The sequence below is a fragment of the Bos mutus genome, chromosome X, assembly GCF_027580195.1.
Source record: "Bos mutus isolate GX-2022 chromosome X, NWIPB_WYAK_1.1, whole genome shotgun sequence".
NCBI classification, from domain to species: domain Eukaryota; kingdom Metazoa; phylum Chordata; class Mammalia; order Artiodactyla; family Bovidae; genus Bos; species Bos mutus.
This window is the reverse complement of record NC_091646.1, coordinates 6,268,992-6,285,964: the sequence shown is the minus strand read 5'-3', so window position 1 is coordinate 6,285,964 and position 16,973 is coordinate 6,268,992. Positions and strand designations below refer to the sequence as shown.

General features: G+C 36.8%; 1 protein-coding gene across 1 annotated transcript in view; it reads right to left on the bottom strand.

The window, feature by feature from the left end:
• Window positions 1-16,973, bottom strand: part of LOC102276527 (teneurin-1) — a 413,260-nt gene that overhangs the window by 377,572 nt on the left and 18,715 nt on the right. The window contains exon 2 of the mRNA XM_070365791.1: window positions 4,167-4,405. Coding sequence (XP_070221892.1) covers window positions 4,167-4,405 — 239 coding nt within the window. The remainder of the gene's footprint in view (window positions 1-4,166; window positions 4,406-16,973) is intronic.

Genomic DNA, 16,973 nt, shown 5'->3' with positions numbered 1-16,973 from the left:
TGAAGAGATCTCTAGTCTTTCCCATTCTATTGTTTTTCTCTATATCTTTGCATTAATCACTGAGGAAAGCTTTTTTATCTCTCCTTGCTATTCTTTCGAATTCTGCATTCAAATGGGTATATCTTTCCTTTTCTCCTTTGCTTTTCACTTCCCTTCTTTTCACAGCTATTTGTAAGGCTTCCTCAGACAGCCATTTTACTTTTTTGAATTTCTTTTTTTGGGGGGATGGTCTTTATTCCTGTCTCCTGTACAATGTCATGAACCTCCATCCATAGTTCACCAGATATTCTGTCTATCAGATCTAGTCCCTTAAATCTATTTCTCACTTCCACTGTATGGTCATAAGGGATTTGATTTAGGTCATACCTGAACGGTCTAGTGGTTTTCTCTACTTTCTTCAATTTCAGTCTGAATTTGACAATAAGAAGTTTGTGATATGAGCCACAGTCAGCTCCTGGTCTTGTTTTTTTGACTGTATAGAGCTTTTCCATCTTTGGCTGCAAAGAATATAATCAGTCTGATTTCGGTGTTGGTCATCTGGTGATGTCCATGTGTAGAGTCTTCTCTTGTGTTGTTGGAAGAGGGTGTTTGCTATGACCAGTGCATTCTCTTAGCAAAACTCTATTAGCCTTTGCCCTGCTTCATTCTGTACTCCAAGGCCAAATTTGCCTGTTACTCCAGGTGTTTCTTGACTTCCTACTTTTGCATTCCAGTCCCCTGTAATGAAAAGGACATCTTTTTTGGGTGTTAGTTCACTTGTGTCCAACTCTTTGTGACCCCAGGGGCTATAGCCTGACAAACTCCTCTGTCCATGGAAGTCTCCCGGCAAGAATACTGGAGCTGGTTGCCATTCCCTTCTCTAGGGGACCTTCCTGATCTAGCGATCGAACCTGGGTCTCCTGCATTGCAGGCTGATTCTTTACTGTCTGAGCCATCAGGGAAGCCCAAGTAGTAAGTGAGCTGCAAAGTTTATTGCAGTGCTAGGACAGCAGCAAGGCCTGGCACTCAAAAGCTTGTCCTCTAGAGTCAGTCTGCTCTGGCTTAAAGCTCAGGATATCCCCTTCTTAGTGATGTGACCTCTTAATTTCCGTGTGACTTATATGTGATCTCTTACATTGGCTATGCCTCAGTTGTCTCATTTATAAAACAGATTTAATCTGATAACTATCCTTAATGACTGTTGTGAGGATGCAATGAGCTAATACAAGTACAGTGCTGAGTGTAATTTTTTTTTTCAGTAACTTTTATGCACAGAGTTGCTATGTGCCAGGCAGTGTTTGTGGAGCTGGGATACAGCCATGAATAAAACAGTTAACTCTGAGAAACAGTGAATGTTAACAGTGAGTAGTAATTATAAAGATGATGCTTTTGAACTGTGGTGTTAGAAAAGATTCTTGAGAGTCCCTTGGACTGCCAGGAGATCCAACCAGGCCATCCTAAAGGAGATCAGTCTTGGGTATTCACTGGAAGGACTGATGCTGAGGCTGAAACTCCAATACTTTGGCCACCTTATGCGAAGAATTGACTCATTGGAAAAGATCCTGATGCTGGGAGGGATTGAGGGCAGGAGGAGAAGGGGATGACAGAGGATGAGATGGCTGGATGGCATCACCGACTCAATGCACATGAGTCTGGGTGAACTCCCGGAGTTGGTGATGGACAGGGAGGCCTGGTGTGCTGCGATTCATGGGGTCTCAAAGAGTCGGACACGACTGAGCGACTGAACTGAACTGAATGGTAACAACAGCAATAATAATATTTAACATTTATGACATACTTATATGGCTCAGCTGGTAAAGAGTCTGCCTGCAATGCAGGAGACTTGGGTTTGATCCCTGGGTTGGAAAGATTGCCTAGAGAGGGGAGAGGCTTTCCGCTCCAGTATTCTGGCCTGGAGAATTCCATGGACTGTATAGTCAATGGGGTTGCAGAGTCGGACACAACTGAGCAACTTTCACTTCACTATGTTTTAGGCAGTCTTCCAAGTTCTTTAGATATATTAACTCCTTTAATTAGATGACAACCCTATGTTACAGGTAGTGTTTTAGGACAATTTTACAGATGAGAAAATGGAGGCCTTAAAAGGGTAAATAATTTGCCAAAGATAATGTGCGTAAGAAGTGGCAGAGGTCTGAATATCCTTGTTCATGACCATTGTACTGTATTGCCTTGTTGTCATATTAAATATATTAATATATGCCACTGTTTACCCTATGAAAATGGCAGTCCTTGAAATAACTGAAACATTTCATTTTCACATCTGAAATGAATGTATAATCTAATTAAACAAGGCTCAGAATGTATAATACAATTTTTATATAAATGGGCATGTAAAAAATTTAAATAGAAACATAGGTTTGGACAGAGTATAAATCTATTAATAAAGAACTTGGATTTGTTTATTCCAAATGTAGAGTCTAAAATATCATCTCTTTGTACAGTAAAAGCTAAAAGAAGATAACCTATAAGATAAAAATTGGTCTCATAATTGAACAAGGACATTTTAAAGGGCCTCTAATGTATTTAAACTTGTCAAATTATTCCTTGATTTGAATGATACCATATTAAAATCCTGTTTATATTACAGTACTTTCTCATCTCAGACCTCCATTCCTTCCGCATCATTCCTCATTAAACGTTATTACAATCTAAATAAATGTTCATACTGAGTTGTCCTAAATTGTCTGAGATAAAGGACGTATTTTTGATCTTATAGGTTAATATTATCCACATCTAATAGAAGCATTGTTCAATATATTCAGATTGTACAATGAAAATAGAAAAGAGGTAATCATGAACATCAATATAGGCTGTGATCTTATATTGCTGACATTATCAGTGACTCCCCTACAAAATATATTTGCTTACTTACTATCCTTTGTTCTATGACTCATAAAAACTGGTCATGAGAACTTTCTTATTGTTCACATTTTTAATAAACCAGACTCAACAAAACTTACTTTTTTATAATTAGAAGAAACTCTAAATTCCTTTTTTATCTATCTCTCAGAATCATATTCAATATATCTTTCTGGATAATTCCCCTTCAATTAGGAAATCAGGCTAAACTTGAAAGGAAGATATGAGTGACATACTTAGAAAGAATTTTTTTTTCTACCATCATATGTTAGTCTTCTAGGAATACTGCTTCCACAAAATACATATTTCTTAAGTTAATTTACATTTTAGACCACAAAAGCACTCAAACAAGGAAATTAATGTTCAGTCAAATTAAAATGTCATCCAGAAAAATCAATATGACTTGCTATTGAGAAAGGGTGACTTGGGGGCTTCCCAAGTGGCTCAGTGATAAAGAATATGCCTGCAATGCAGGAGACACGGGTTCGAACTCTAATTTGGGAAGACCCCCTGGAGAAGAAAATGGCAACCCACTCTAGTATTCTTGCCTGGGGAAATCCCAGGGACAGAGGAGCCTGGCGGGCTTCAGTCCATGGAGTTGCAAAGAGTCAGACACGACTTAGTCATTGAGCATGTGAGTGCACGCACGCACACACACACACACACACACACAAAGGGTGACTTTAATCAAGATGCCTCAAGAAGAAGAATATTTTTCTTAAAGGTAGAAAGTGTGCCTCACTACTATTTTCTCCTTTATCATTGCAAACACAGTAACCACACAATTTTGCCGCCATTTACCGAGTGAAAATAAGAAGACATTTTTTTAGTCCCAGTGTAAAATTCCACATCCTTGGAAAGAAATTATGCCCTAGATTTTCCAATAGCTTCCAAATAACTACTACTTTAATGAAATTGCTACCTGAAAATTCAGTAGCAGTATTATTTTTTAACTATAATTTAAGAAGCTACTGTAGATTGGTACTTATGACTTCTAATGAGAAAACCATAACAACCTTCTAATTGAAGGGAAAATGGTTAACTACAGTAATTGCAATCAATAAGACTGTGTTAGTAGTATAAATATTTCTTCTCAAAGAGCAGTTCTTACCCTCTTCAGCAGTATTTAAGGTTAGGAAGTACCAAAAAAACCGAATTAGAAATCTATTTGTTATTTGTAATACTAAGCCTTAGTTCAAATTTGTAGGTCAGAGAGTATAGAAAGAAACCCCTCACTCCCAACTCCAGCACAAGCAAAACCAGATTTTGATGAAGAAGAAAAGTGAAGCATGGCAAAAAGGGCTTACCAATCACATAGGCTAGTAACAAGGCCAGAGTCACTGTGATTGCAGTGGCACTCAAGGCTGTGCACTTCCAATTGCAGCACCTGTAGGGTTTGCTGAAGGTAAAGGCAGGTCTGGAAAAGGTGCTTCGAGGAAGTGGCCTGGGAGGAGGCGAGTACACAGTATTGGATGTCAGTGGGTAGTTCTGACTGGCTGCACTAAAGATGGCCGAGGAACCAGATCCGTGCTTGAACAGGAAATGCCTGCAGAAAAGAAACAAAAATTTGGGCTATCAAAACCAAAGCCACTTGCTACAGAAACATAAACCCCATTAAACAATCATGCTACAATAGAGCAAAAGGGAACTAGGAAGAACTCAACAAAATTTTCATACACCTAACACTTAACTCCACAATGCCCATGGTGGTCTTCTTTTTGTCTTCCTATTTTAGATTTTTAAGAGGAAGAAAGAGATCTTCTGTTCCTGAATTTTTGACTAATGAGGTTCTCAATCTCTGAGCATTACCCTTCCACATTTGGTGGCATTCACTATACCATTCCCTTTCATTTAATATAATACGCAAGAACAGGAGGAGAAGTATCATCAGGCATTTTGATAATATGAATGGCCCAGAGGCCAGTATTTAGAGACTAGCTTTCACAGACACATTTTCACCTAATATTTTATTACAAAAATTGCCAAACATACAGCTAAAGCAAAGAATTTTTATAACAAACATACATCTACTCCAGAGAATATCAAGTGAAGAAATTCAGTAAATCTGGACTAGGTCCTAAGCAAGTATATTTTAATAAAACATCCTAGGTAAGTTTAATGTGTATCTCCAGTTGAGCAGCACTGGTCTTAAAAATACTAGATTTAAATTTTAAAAGACGATTATCAAATAAATATTTTTAAAAATAAAAAAACAAAACCACACATATACTTGTGAACTAGATTCTATACTTAACATATGATTACATTCACTTTATCACATTTTTATCCATCTCACCATTCCTGTCTTAATCCATCTTTTTTAAAAACATCTCATTTTTTATTTCATTTGTAAGCATTTCAAAATAAGCTGCATACATCAGTACACTTCTCTTGACATATTTTAAATTTTATATTATTATCTAGAGTTCAATAAGTTCTTACAGATTTTTAATGTAAAATTTATACACAATGAGTTTGAGTTTTTTAGATTCCACATATGAGTGATATCCTACAGTATTTCTTTCTCTGATTTATCTCACAGCATAAGATCCTTGAGGTCCGTACATGAACTGGTAAAAACAAAGAGCAGAGTATTGGTTACCAAGGGCTGATAAGTGGGGATGGGGGGATGTTTAAGGCTACAAACTTGCAACTAGCAGAGAAACAAGTCTTGGAGATCTAGTGCACAGTATTGTTATAGACAATAATAATGTAAAAAAAAATAAAAGATGCTAAGGTGGTATATCTTAATTATTCCCAATACAAAAAGTAAGAATAATTATGTGATAGAGATGTTAGCTAATACTACAGATGACAATGGTATTGCAATATAAAAATACCAATTCAATATGGTGTACACAAACTTATACACTGTTATAAGTAAATATATTTCAATTTAAAAACTATACACAATTAAATGCACAAATTTGCAGTGTAACTTTTCTGTGACCTAACAAATGCAATCACCTGTGCAACCCAAAGCCCTGTGAAGATACAGAACATTTCCGTCACCCCAGGAAGTGTCCTGTCTTTCTAAGTAAATCTCTGTCTCTAATCCCCAGAGGCAACTGCTAGTTTGCATTTTTTTTTTCCTACCCTGCATTAATTTTACCTGTCCCAGAACTTCATACTGCTGTCATGTTTGATTTACTAAAGGATGTTTATTGACAGCTCATGACTATTGTAATATGGATATTTCATAAACAGTAGTGATACATTCACATGGAAGCAGTTGGCATGAAAATGATTTTGCGTAATACTTTACCCTTACCAAGTGCTAAGTACCATGCATTGTGTTAAACACTCATTCTCTCAGTTAATATTCACTCATATGGAATAGGCTATATTATTATCTTCATGGTGTATTTAAGAAATGGAGGCCTAAAGAGGTTAAGTAACTTGCTTAAATCCACCTAGTAAAAGAATAATAAAGCCATAATAGGATCCCTGGCCATTCCAGCTCCAAAGTCCTCAATCTACTACTCTACTCTTCAGCCTAGGGCAGTAAAACACACTGCTAACTAGAAAACATTCTGTTGCCACGTGTTAATGTAATACTTCACAAGACCCTTCTACTGAACAAAGAGACAACATCACCTTGTACATGTCACATAACGCTCATCATTAGGAATATTTGAAAACTGATTTCTAGCTTCCATTTTTAAAGAATGAAAGCATGTACGTTTAAATGAAAAAAATAACTGTCCACATGTCAGTTAATGAAACTGTCCACATTAGAGTTTTGCTTTAGTTTATGAGGATAAATGGTATTTAAAGGGCAGGATTGCTGAGGGGAGTGGAGATTCACAAGACTTTCTGGAAGATAATTGGCTTTCTATAACAAAAGGCTTAAAAGATGCATATTCTTTGTCCAAAAATTATGCCTACAGGAATTTCTCCTTAGGAAATGATGTGTATGACAATGTATATTGCAGTGTTATTTATAACAGCACAAGATAAACACTCGGATGTTCATTAATATTATTTTATAAATACAGAGAATACTATACAACCATTACAAATTTAATTGTAAAAGAATATTCACTAGAAAAAGTGTTTACAGATCATCAAGTAAAATCATGTAGGTTTCAAAACAAGGTGGGCAATACAATTTTTAAAATAAAAGATATGCTCATGGAAAAATAATAATTTGTGTTACCTTTGGATAGTAGGCTTATTTCTTTAAAATTTTCTGCCTTGAGCTTATATTTTTTCTTGTAACTAGTATCGAAAAGATAGGGAGTGGGATGGGTGGAAAGAATGCAGTGACTAACACCAACCACAGGCACAGTTGGTTCTATTTATGTGCACGATTTATTGAGTGCCTAGAAATGTCAGGTACCAAATTAGGTACTTTATATGCAATATTTTGATCCTAATATGTCTGTGGGGTTGATATTATTATTGTAATCTTACAGATGATGAAACAGAGACCAAAAGAGGTTTAATAGGAGCAAAGTGGTATGATAACAGCAAAATGATATGATGATAAGGGTCTTATCATAATGAGGTAACATTCATTAAGTGCTTATTTGTGCCAGACATTATTCTAATTAATTCATAAAGCATTATATAATTTAAGCTTCACAACAACCCCATTAGAGTAAGCATTTACATTTACAGATGAGAAAACCAACACAGAGAGAGGTTAAGTAATTTGTCCACAGTCCAACACCTAGTAACTGGTAAAGCGGACTTTCAAGCCCAAGAAGTCTGGCTCTAGAGCCATTGATCCTAACTATGACATTATAGCACACCACACCAGGGTTCTGCAGTTAGTGGACACAAGAAAATTTGAAACCAGGCCTTGTACATCACAGAAGAAGCATGCTCTGTGTTCATTTGGTCATGTGGATGATACTGAATTGAGCCACACTTTTACCCTGTTGCCTTTGGTACCCGAGGGAAAAACATGAGAATGATGGCTATAGAATCAGTTAGAAAGGATCTCAGAAATCATCTAGCAGCTCAACATGCTCATTCTGCAGATATAAATGGAGGCCCAGAGAATAAAAGTGGATTACTTAAAAGAAACATCAGCAGCTAATGGCATGAATGAATTGGGGACTTGTAAAATAGTATATTTCCATTGCCCTGTGCTACCTGCCAACCAGTCTTCATGGAATCACCACAGAGTTCTAATTTGGATTAACTGACCCAAGCTAACCAAACACAATCTGTTCAAACAGTACTACATAATACATATCTATTTTTTTCTGTAGGTCACATGTTCTCACAGTAAGTTTTAAAGACCATCTTAATTGTTTTGAATGAATGGGGGACCATTAGAGAGAAGCTAGTGTTCGGTCATCAGGACTGTAAAGGAATTATTGCTGCTTTTAAAAGCACTGAATGTATCCCTAGAATGGAAAAACAGTACGTAGCAGAAATAAGATTAAATACATTTTATTGAAAAAGTGACTCATAGCATTAGGTTTCTTTCATTTGATTGTACTTCCTCATTAGTCCCTGAAATAATCACCTTCATGTCATAAGGAGGTAGATTTCTTCTTTGATGTCTTATCTCTCCCAGCCTATGTTTTCTGTGACCGTCTAATATACTAGTGAGGGAAAGTATAGCACTTTGTAAACAGCAGAGTGGAGAAGCCTCCTCATCTCCCTATCACAACTTGTAGTTACTCTGGAGGTGATAAAACATCACTTGCATATAATTGATCATATACAGCAACACTCAAATAAGCTCCTATGGAATAGAAGAGAAATCTAGCAGTATGGGGCTTTTTTATTCCATGTTTGGAGATAAAATCTTTGATCCTCTGCATATTTATGAAGAACAATTGAACTTTTGAGACAACATAAGTGGCCCCATATGTTGGATATTGATTTGGTTTGGTATATCATTAAGAGGTAGAAGAAAGATAAAGAAAGACAGAGAATTGTTGGCTATTATGATGGCAATTACAAGCAATAATCAATATTCCTGAGCACTGTAATTTCATCTTGATATATACCAAAGGATTTCCAAATGCAGTTTCATAAGTAAAATATTACAGCATAATGAATAAATTCAACAGTTGCAGCAGAGCAACATTTAAACTAATTCATATTTGAGTGGAATCCAAATCACAGTCCTTGGTGAGGGTAGATAATAAAATGAGTTCTGGTACTAAGGTTCCTGTTTTCTTATTAACAAGCTGAGATTAAGAGTCTCTGCTGAAAGTGATCTATACTTTGATGTGCATCATGAAAAACAGCAATGCAAATGCTATGTATTGTCAAAGGCTTTGCAGTCCATTGTTGGAAAGCAAAACTACTGCCTAATGTGTTTTCATAGTCCCTGAAAAAAGTAGGAGCATAAAGACAAATGCACAGTGCTAGACTTCAGCTATGTGCTCATAAAATCAGATCATCTGTCTAAGCACATTGCTTTTCCCAGGGGACCTGAGGATATACTAAAATGTTGCTATCAATTTCATACAATTGGGTTTTTTTCCACAGAGGAAATGATAAAAATGCAGTTCAAGAGTTTATGTGTAAGTAGTACTCTCCTTTGCATCTGTTTTAATATTCAACTTCAAATTTAAAAAGGAAAAGCAAGATATTGCCAAAAGGAAATGGGCATATAAGGAAATTGAAAAAAATATCTTTAAGACTGATGAGACTCAGTGGTGGTAAATGGGAATATAATAAATGCTCCTGTAAGGATTTTAAAGGGGGAAAATGTACTATCTCTTTTTAAACCCTACATACAACATAATTCTGAGGGTATCTGTTAGCACTAAATGATGTGATTTAATGTGGCACTTGAAATTCTATAGGAAATAAACAGAAATCTACAGCTTTCTAACAACAGATGCATAAATAACCAGTGAATTTCTCCTTTTACATCTTGTAAACATACTTAGGAGATGAGTTTCCAAACCTGCATTCACTTAGTTACAAGCATTAGACTCATTTTTTTACCCAGAAGAAGGAATTTAACTTACTGCCAGTTAAAAGCTGAGGTTGATTTTTAAAAAAATAATAAAGAGGAAGACTGCAATGAAAAGGTCTTGAGTCAAGTTATTAGGGCCAAATCACATTCAGATATGGTAGTGGAATTTAGATATTTACTCTTTTTAAAAATTATAAAATGCATTTTTTATTGTGATACAAAAACACAAAATACAAAATTTACTACCCTATACCATTTTAGAGTGTATAGTTCAGTAGTATTTAAAGTATATTCCCATTATGGTGAAACAGATCTCCAAAACTACTTCATCTTGTGCATGTGAAACTCTAAACCCATTAAACAACTCCTCTTTCCCCAATCTCCTCAGCCTCTGGTAACCACCATTCTAATTTTTTTCCTCAAATTTGACTATTTTATATACTTCATGTAAGTAGAATCATTAAATATTTGTCTTTTTGTGACATTTCACTTAACATGATATTCTCTAGCTTTAACTATGTGACTGGATCTCCTTCCTTTTCAAGGCTGACTAATTGCATGTATATATTGCTATTTGTTTGGCCATTCATCCATTGATGAACACTTGGGTTGCTTTCACCTGTTGGTTACTGTGAATAATGCTGCTATGAACATGGGCATGCAAATATCTCTGAGATCCTGCTTTCTATTCTTTTGAATATATATCCCAAATTGAGAGTGCTGGATCATGTGCCAGCTCTATTTTAATTTTTACAGGAAATCTCCATACTGTTCTCCATAGTAGTTGTATCATTTTACATTCCCACCAACAGTGCAGAGTTCCATTTCTCCACATCCTTGCTAACACTTGTTATTTCTTGTCTTTCTGATGATAGCCATCCTAATGGGTATGAGGTGACACTTCATCATGGTATTGATTTGTATTTCTTTGATGACTGGTGATGTTGAGTGTCTTTTCATGTGCTTGTTGGCTGTTCTTCATATCCCATTTGGAGAAATGTGTATTCACAGATATTTATTCTTATGCCTTCAAAAATATGAGAAAATAAAAGAAAATGGCATGCTGGGTCAGCCCCATTTTCTTCTCTGACAAGAATATTTCATGTTGTTTTGTGGCAAAGTGTGATTACTGGCAAGATACCAACCTCAACATCTCTAGTTTTTACATAATAGCCTATTCTTGATACTCCTTTTTAGGATAAATAGATCCAAACTCTGTTTGAGCCTAAATGGTATTATTAGCTTGGACAACGTCTTAGGGTAACATTTTTTTTTTTTATTAACAGCTATGTAAAAGTAGATTTCAATTTATTTGTTCTAGGGTCCTTTCTTTCAAATTTTAGGCCACCCTGTCCATATGTCCCATTCAAACCTTATATGCAAGGGTTCATAAAGAAGTCTATAGTCTCTCCATGTTCTCATAGTTTTTAACAGTTGTTTTTTTTTTTTAAATAGTGTCAGGATATCTATGGATTGGGCTTTCCTGGTGGCTCAGCGGTAAAGAATCCACCTACAATGCAGGAATCACAGGAAAGGCAGGTTCAATCCCTAGGTCAGGAAGATCCCCTGGAGGTGGGCATGGCAACTCACTCCAGTATTCTTGCCTGGAGAACCCCATGGACAGAGGAGCCTGGCAGGCTACAGTCCATAGGGTTGCAAAGAGTAGGACATGACTGAAGTGACTTAGCATGCACGCACGCATCTATTGGGTTGGCCACAAAGTTTGTTTGCATTTTAACAAACTTTGTGGCCAACACAATATCTAAACCTTAATTTTTCTAAGTTTAAGCCTTGGTTCTATAATCTATTTTTTTAAATTTGAGATGACTGGTTTATTATTTTACTTATTTATTGATTGATCTTCATTGTGGTGCAAGAGCTTCTGACTGCAATGGCTTCTCTTTCTGTAGAGCATGGACTCCAGGCCCATGGGCTTCAGTAGTTGCAGAACAACTACTGAACAGCCACAGCTCAACAGTTGTGGCACATGGCCTTAGTTTGCCCCATGGCACATGGAATCCTCCTGGACCAGGAACTGAACCATTTCCCCTGTGTTGCCAGGTGGATTCTTATCTACCATACCACCAGGGAAGTCCTATAATCTATTCTTAAATGGTAATATTCTATGATCTAGATCAGCATTCTTGTGATTTTCCAAGTGAGGTAGCTTGTTGCTAATGGGAGAGATCTTTAGAAATCTTTTTTCTTTTTTTTGGTGGCTATTATTTCCTCTTGCCTGTTAATCAGAAGTAATATCTGCCCTACCTCATCAGTTGCCTCTGGACTGTATATTCGCTAAGGGCAGAGACCTAGTCTTAATTTTTACATTCCTGTCTCATACTTCAAAGGTACTCATTGAATAAATATTGATTTGAAAGATGTTTTTGCTTCTTCTAAAAGGATCTTGATTCCCTGTACAGAAAGAATGAGGCTTGGGGACTCTAAAATAACTGTTTCACTTGTGAGAAAATAATCTCTTGCATTCCTGAATGTGAAAGGACAATTATCATTCACAGCAATTATTTCTAATTATTCATATTTTTATTAACAAATCTTTCCTTACTCAAATGTCTCAAACTGAGATGAGATGTGACTCAACTATTTCTTTGACTTGTTTGTTTCTTTTAGATTGTGAAAATAAAATGAAAGCTTATCACTGGAAAAACTTTAGCTTTGATTATACAGACCTTTGTCAGCAAAGTGATGTCTCTGCTTTTTAATACATTATCTAGGTTTGTCATATCTTTCCTTCCAAGGAGCAAGTGTCTTTTAATTTCATGGCTGCAGTCACTGTCCACAGTGATTTTGGAGCCCAAGAAAATAAAGTCTGTCACTGTTTCCACTTTTACCCCATCTATATTATCCACATGTCATAGTTGAGAAAGCTGAGTTTCAGCTGCTAAGTTTAAGTAAATTTCCAAAGTCATGCAAATGGTAAATGATAGAATTGGGAATCTACTTCAGTTTTTTTGATTACTGGAATACAATCTACATAGAATCATGCCTAACAAACAAGTGGTGCTCAACAAATACATTTCTTTTTGGCCACATGCGAGATCTTAGTTCTTTGACCAGGGATCCAACCCGGGCACCTGGGGCAGTGGAAGCATGGAGGCCTAACCACTGGACTACCAGGGAATTATCTCAATAAATACTTTAAACTCTATGCATGAACAATGAAATCCATCTACTTAACCACCATGCACATACTAATATGACATCCCTGATTTCATTCCTAATGCTAATCATTCAGTTCAGTTCAGTTGCCCAGTTGTGTCTGATTCTTTGTGACCCCATGAACCGCAGCACACCAGGCCTCCCTGTCTATCACCAACTCCTGGAGTTTACTCAGACTCATATCCATCGAGTCAGTGATGCCATCCAGCCATCTCATCCTCTGTCGTCCCGTTCTCCTCCTGCCCCCAATCCCTCCCAGCATCAGAGTCTTTCCAAATGAGTCAGCTCTTTGTATCAGGCAGCCAAAGTACTGGAGTTTCAGCTTCAACATCAGTCCTTCCAATGAACACCCAGGACTGATCTCCTTTAGGATATGCTAATCATTAAGGTCACAAAATCTTCCTAATCACATGATCATGTGGCATTTCTCTTTTCAAAATGAATATATATGAGCTTGTTATTCCACTGAATGTGTTTTTATAGGAATATTTATTTTGACTTTTAATTACAGAATTGACATAATATTAGGACAATACATACTTATGAAAGTGAACTAATTGTCATGTCTCTTTGATTAGAATACATCAGAATGTTTTTAATTCAACAGTGTAACAGACTTCTGTATAGAAACTAAACATGTCTATAAAAGGACATCTAGAGAGATGCTAGAGTTAGTAGGGCTGGCGTACATGTATATATATATGTGTGTGTGTGTATACATACATATATATATATATAATGGTAGAGAAAAAGAAAATACTACATATTCTCTAATGTTTGACCAAGATGCTTTAGTAGTCTCCAAAATAAATGAAAATAAACAATTATGCTCCACTTTATAACGCCCTTCCAAGTCATCCTATCATTCTCTTCCTCTAAGTTAAATTCATGCTCTGTAGATGTAATTTTAATTTAAAAATTGATATTAAGAAACTCTACACCCCTTGAAGGGTAAATATCAAATTAGAATTTTCTATTAATGTAAATGTTCCTGTATTAAAAGGCTATGGCCAGCATACAAAAATTATTTACTTAGATTAGTAAAATTACCATTTTTCATTCTCTTTATCTTTAAAGGTAATTTACGTTCCAAGATGTGACAGCTGTAATCCTTTCAAATTAGAAACAATTTGGAAAGCTACTGATAGGTAAGACTTTCAATCCTCTTATGATTTTATACATCTTCTCCATGAAAGCATAACAAGATACCATCCCACAGTTTTCAAGACTTCGTTTCCCACCAGGGACCATTTTAAAATGGGAACAAACATGGGAACTAGGCAAAATTTATGAGCACACATTTAAAATTAAACCAGATCTCAAATTTACTAGGAGTTAAGAGAAATTCATTCATTTTGTAAAGAAATTCAGTTATATTTCCCTTTGCAAATGCTAAAAGTCCATTCCCAATTTTACTCACCAGAGCAACCTGCTGATTTTGTAGAATTGGTCTTCACTAGTTAGTTGGCTTACTTATTTATTTTTCTTTTTAGGGGAGTAGGTAGTGGGCAGAGTATTATATATCTTAATTACCTTTTTATTAATATTCATTTTCCTCAGATATGTATTATACTCTTTTATTTTATGAGCCAGTTGACATGGTATACTTTTCTGTATCATTTCTTTTTATTGAATTGTAATCTGTATTAGCAAGAACATTTTATTTTAAAGAAAAAGTGTTTCAAACTAAATACAAAGGAGTATAATAAGGACAGAGCCTAAGAGTTTACCACTAAGCTCTTCAGGTTAAAAATCTAGATGATCATTCGAGTGCAACTTTTAAAGGATGTTGATCAACATTTGCTTTCGTTAGCTTTCATTTCTCTGAAAGTCTTACTCATACATGTATAATAAAGGCAATAATGTTTTTTATAATGCCATAAGATAACAAAAGGAATGCCTCTCAAATCAGTACTCTAGCCTATTCAGCATAACGTTTCTCTAAGAGACAAACTGGCAAAGGGCACAGCTGTCCTCTGAAATATTAGCCTCAAAATCAAAGATGTGGCCTGAGGCAGAAACTTTCTTCTCCTGATAAACGTCCATATTCTCCTTTTCTCTTGGGCACACAGACAGACTACATTTCCCAGTCACAGTTTCCATTAGATGTGGTCATGTGACTGAGTTCTAGATAATGAAATGTGAAGGGTGACAAAAAGTGGTGTTTGACACTTTCAGTCTTCAGCCGGAAAACTTCCAACCCATGATTCTCAATCTCCTTCATCCACTGACTAAAAGAGAGAAGATTCAAATATGCGAGGATTCTAGTCCATTCGCTCCATGGAATATTATGAAGTCATAAAAATATTAAGAATTTTTAACCACATAAGCATATTAGATATGCGACCTTTGTCTCTCTGCACAGCCCTGGCCAGAGCATCTCTGTCCATGACCTTCCCAAACTCACTCCCCTCTTCTCGCAGTCACAGTTCATTGGACCAGAATTGGACATCCAATCTCAGAGATAATCGTATGTTCTCTCCCTCATGCATCTTTCTCTGTGTGTGTGTGTGTTGACTTCTCTTTGAGAAATCTAGACCTAGAAACCTGTCAGCTAGGAAAGCAAAGATGTAAGCTCATTTTGAGTCAGAGCTGGAATTGCAGCATAATAGGGAAATAGGATTTCAAATCCTGAAAGATGATGCTGTGAAAGTGCTGCACTCAATATGACAGCAAATTTGGAAAATTCAGCAGTGGCAACAGGACTGGAAAAGGTCCATTTTCATTCCAATCCCAAAGAAAGACAATGCCAAAGAATGCTCGAACTACCGCACAATTGCACTCATCTCACATGCTAGTAAAGTAATGCTCAAAATTCTCCAAGCCAGGCTTCAGCAATACGTGAACCGTGAACTTCCAGATGTTCAAGCTGGTTTTAGAAAAGGCAGAGGAACCAGAGATCAAATTGCCAACATCCGCTGGATCATCGAAAAAGCAAGAGAGTTCCCGACAAACATCTACTTCTGCTTTTCTGACTATGCCAAAGCCTTTGACTGTGTGGATCACAATAAACTGTGGAAAATTCTGAAAGAGATGGGAATACCAGACCACCTGATCTGCCTCTTGAGAAACCTATATGCAGGTCAGGAAGCAACAGTTAGAAGTGGACGTGGAACAACAGACTGGTTCCAAATAGGAAAAGGAGTATGTCAAGGCTGTATATTGTCACCCTGCTTATTTAACTTATATGCAGAGTACATCATGAGAAACGCTGGGCTGGAAGAAGCACAAGCTGGAATCAAGATTGCTGGGAGAAAAATCAATAACCTCAGATATGCAGATGACACCATCGTTATGGCAGAAAGTGAAGAACTAAAGAGCCTCTTGATGAAAGTGAAAGAGGAGAGTGAAAAAGTTGGCTTAAAGCTCAACATTCAGAAAACTAAGATCATGGCATCTGGTCCCATCACTTCATGGCAAATAAGTGGGGAAACAGTGGCTGACTTTATTTTTCTGGGCTCCAAAATCACTGCAGATGGTGATTGCAGCCAGGAAATTAAAAGACACTTACTCCTTGGAAGGAAAGTTATGACCAACCTAGACAGCATATTAAAAAGCAGAGACATTACTTTTCAACAAAGGTCCATCTAGTCAAGGCTATGGTTTTTCCAGTGGTCATGTATGGATGTGAGAGTTGGACTATAAAGAAAGCTGAGCGCCGAAGAATTGATGCTTTTGAACTTTGGTGTTGAAGAAGACTCTTGAGAGTCCCTTGGACTGCAAGGAGATCCAACCAGTCCACCCTAAAGGAGATCAGTTCTGGGTGTTCATTGGAAGGGCTGATGTTGAAACTGAAACTCCAATACTTTGGCCACCTGATGCGAAGAGCTGACTCATTGGAAAAGGCCCTGATGCTGGGAAAGATTGAGGGCAGGAGGAGAAGGAGAGGACAGAGGATGAGATGGTTGGATGGCATCACCGATTCAATGGACATGGGTTTGGGTGGCCTCCAGGAGTTGGTGATGGACAGGGAGGCCTGGCATGCTGCAGTTCATGGGGTCACAAACCGTCGGACAGGACTGAGCGACTGAACTGAATTGAA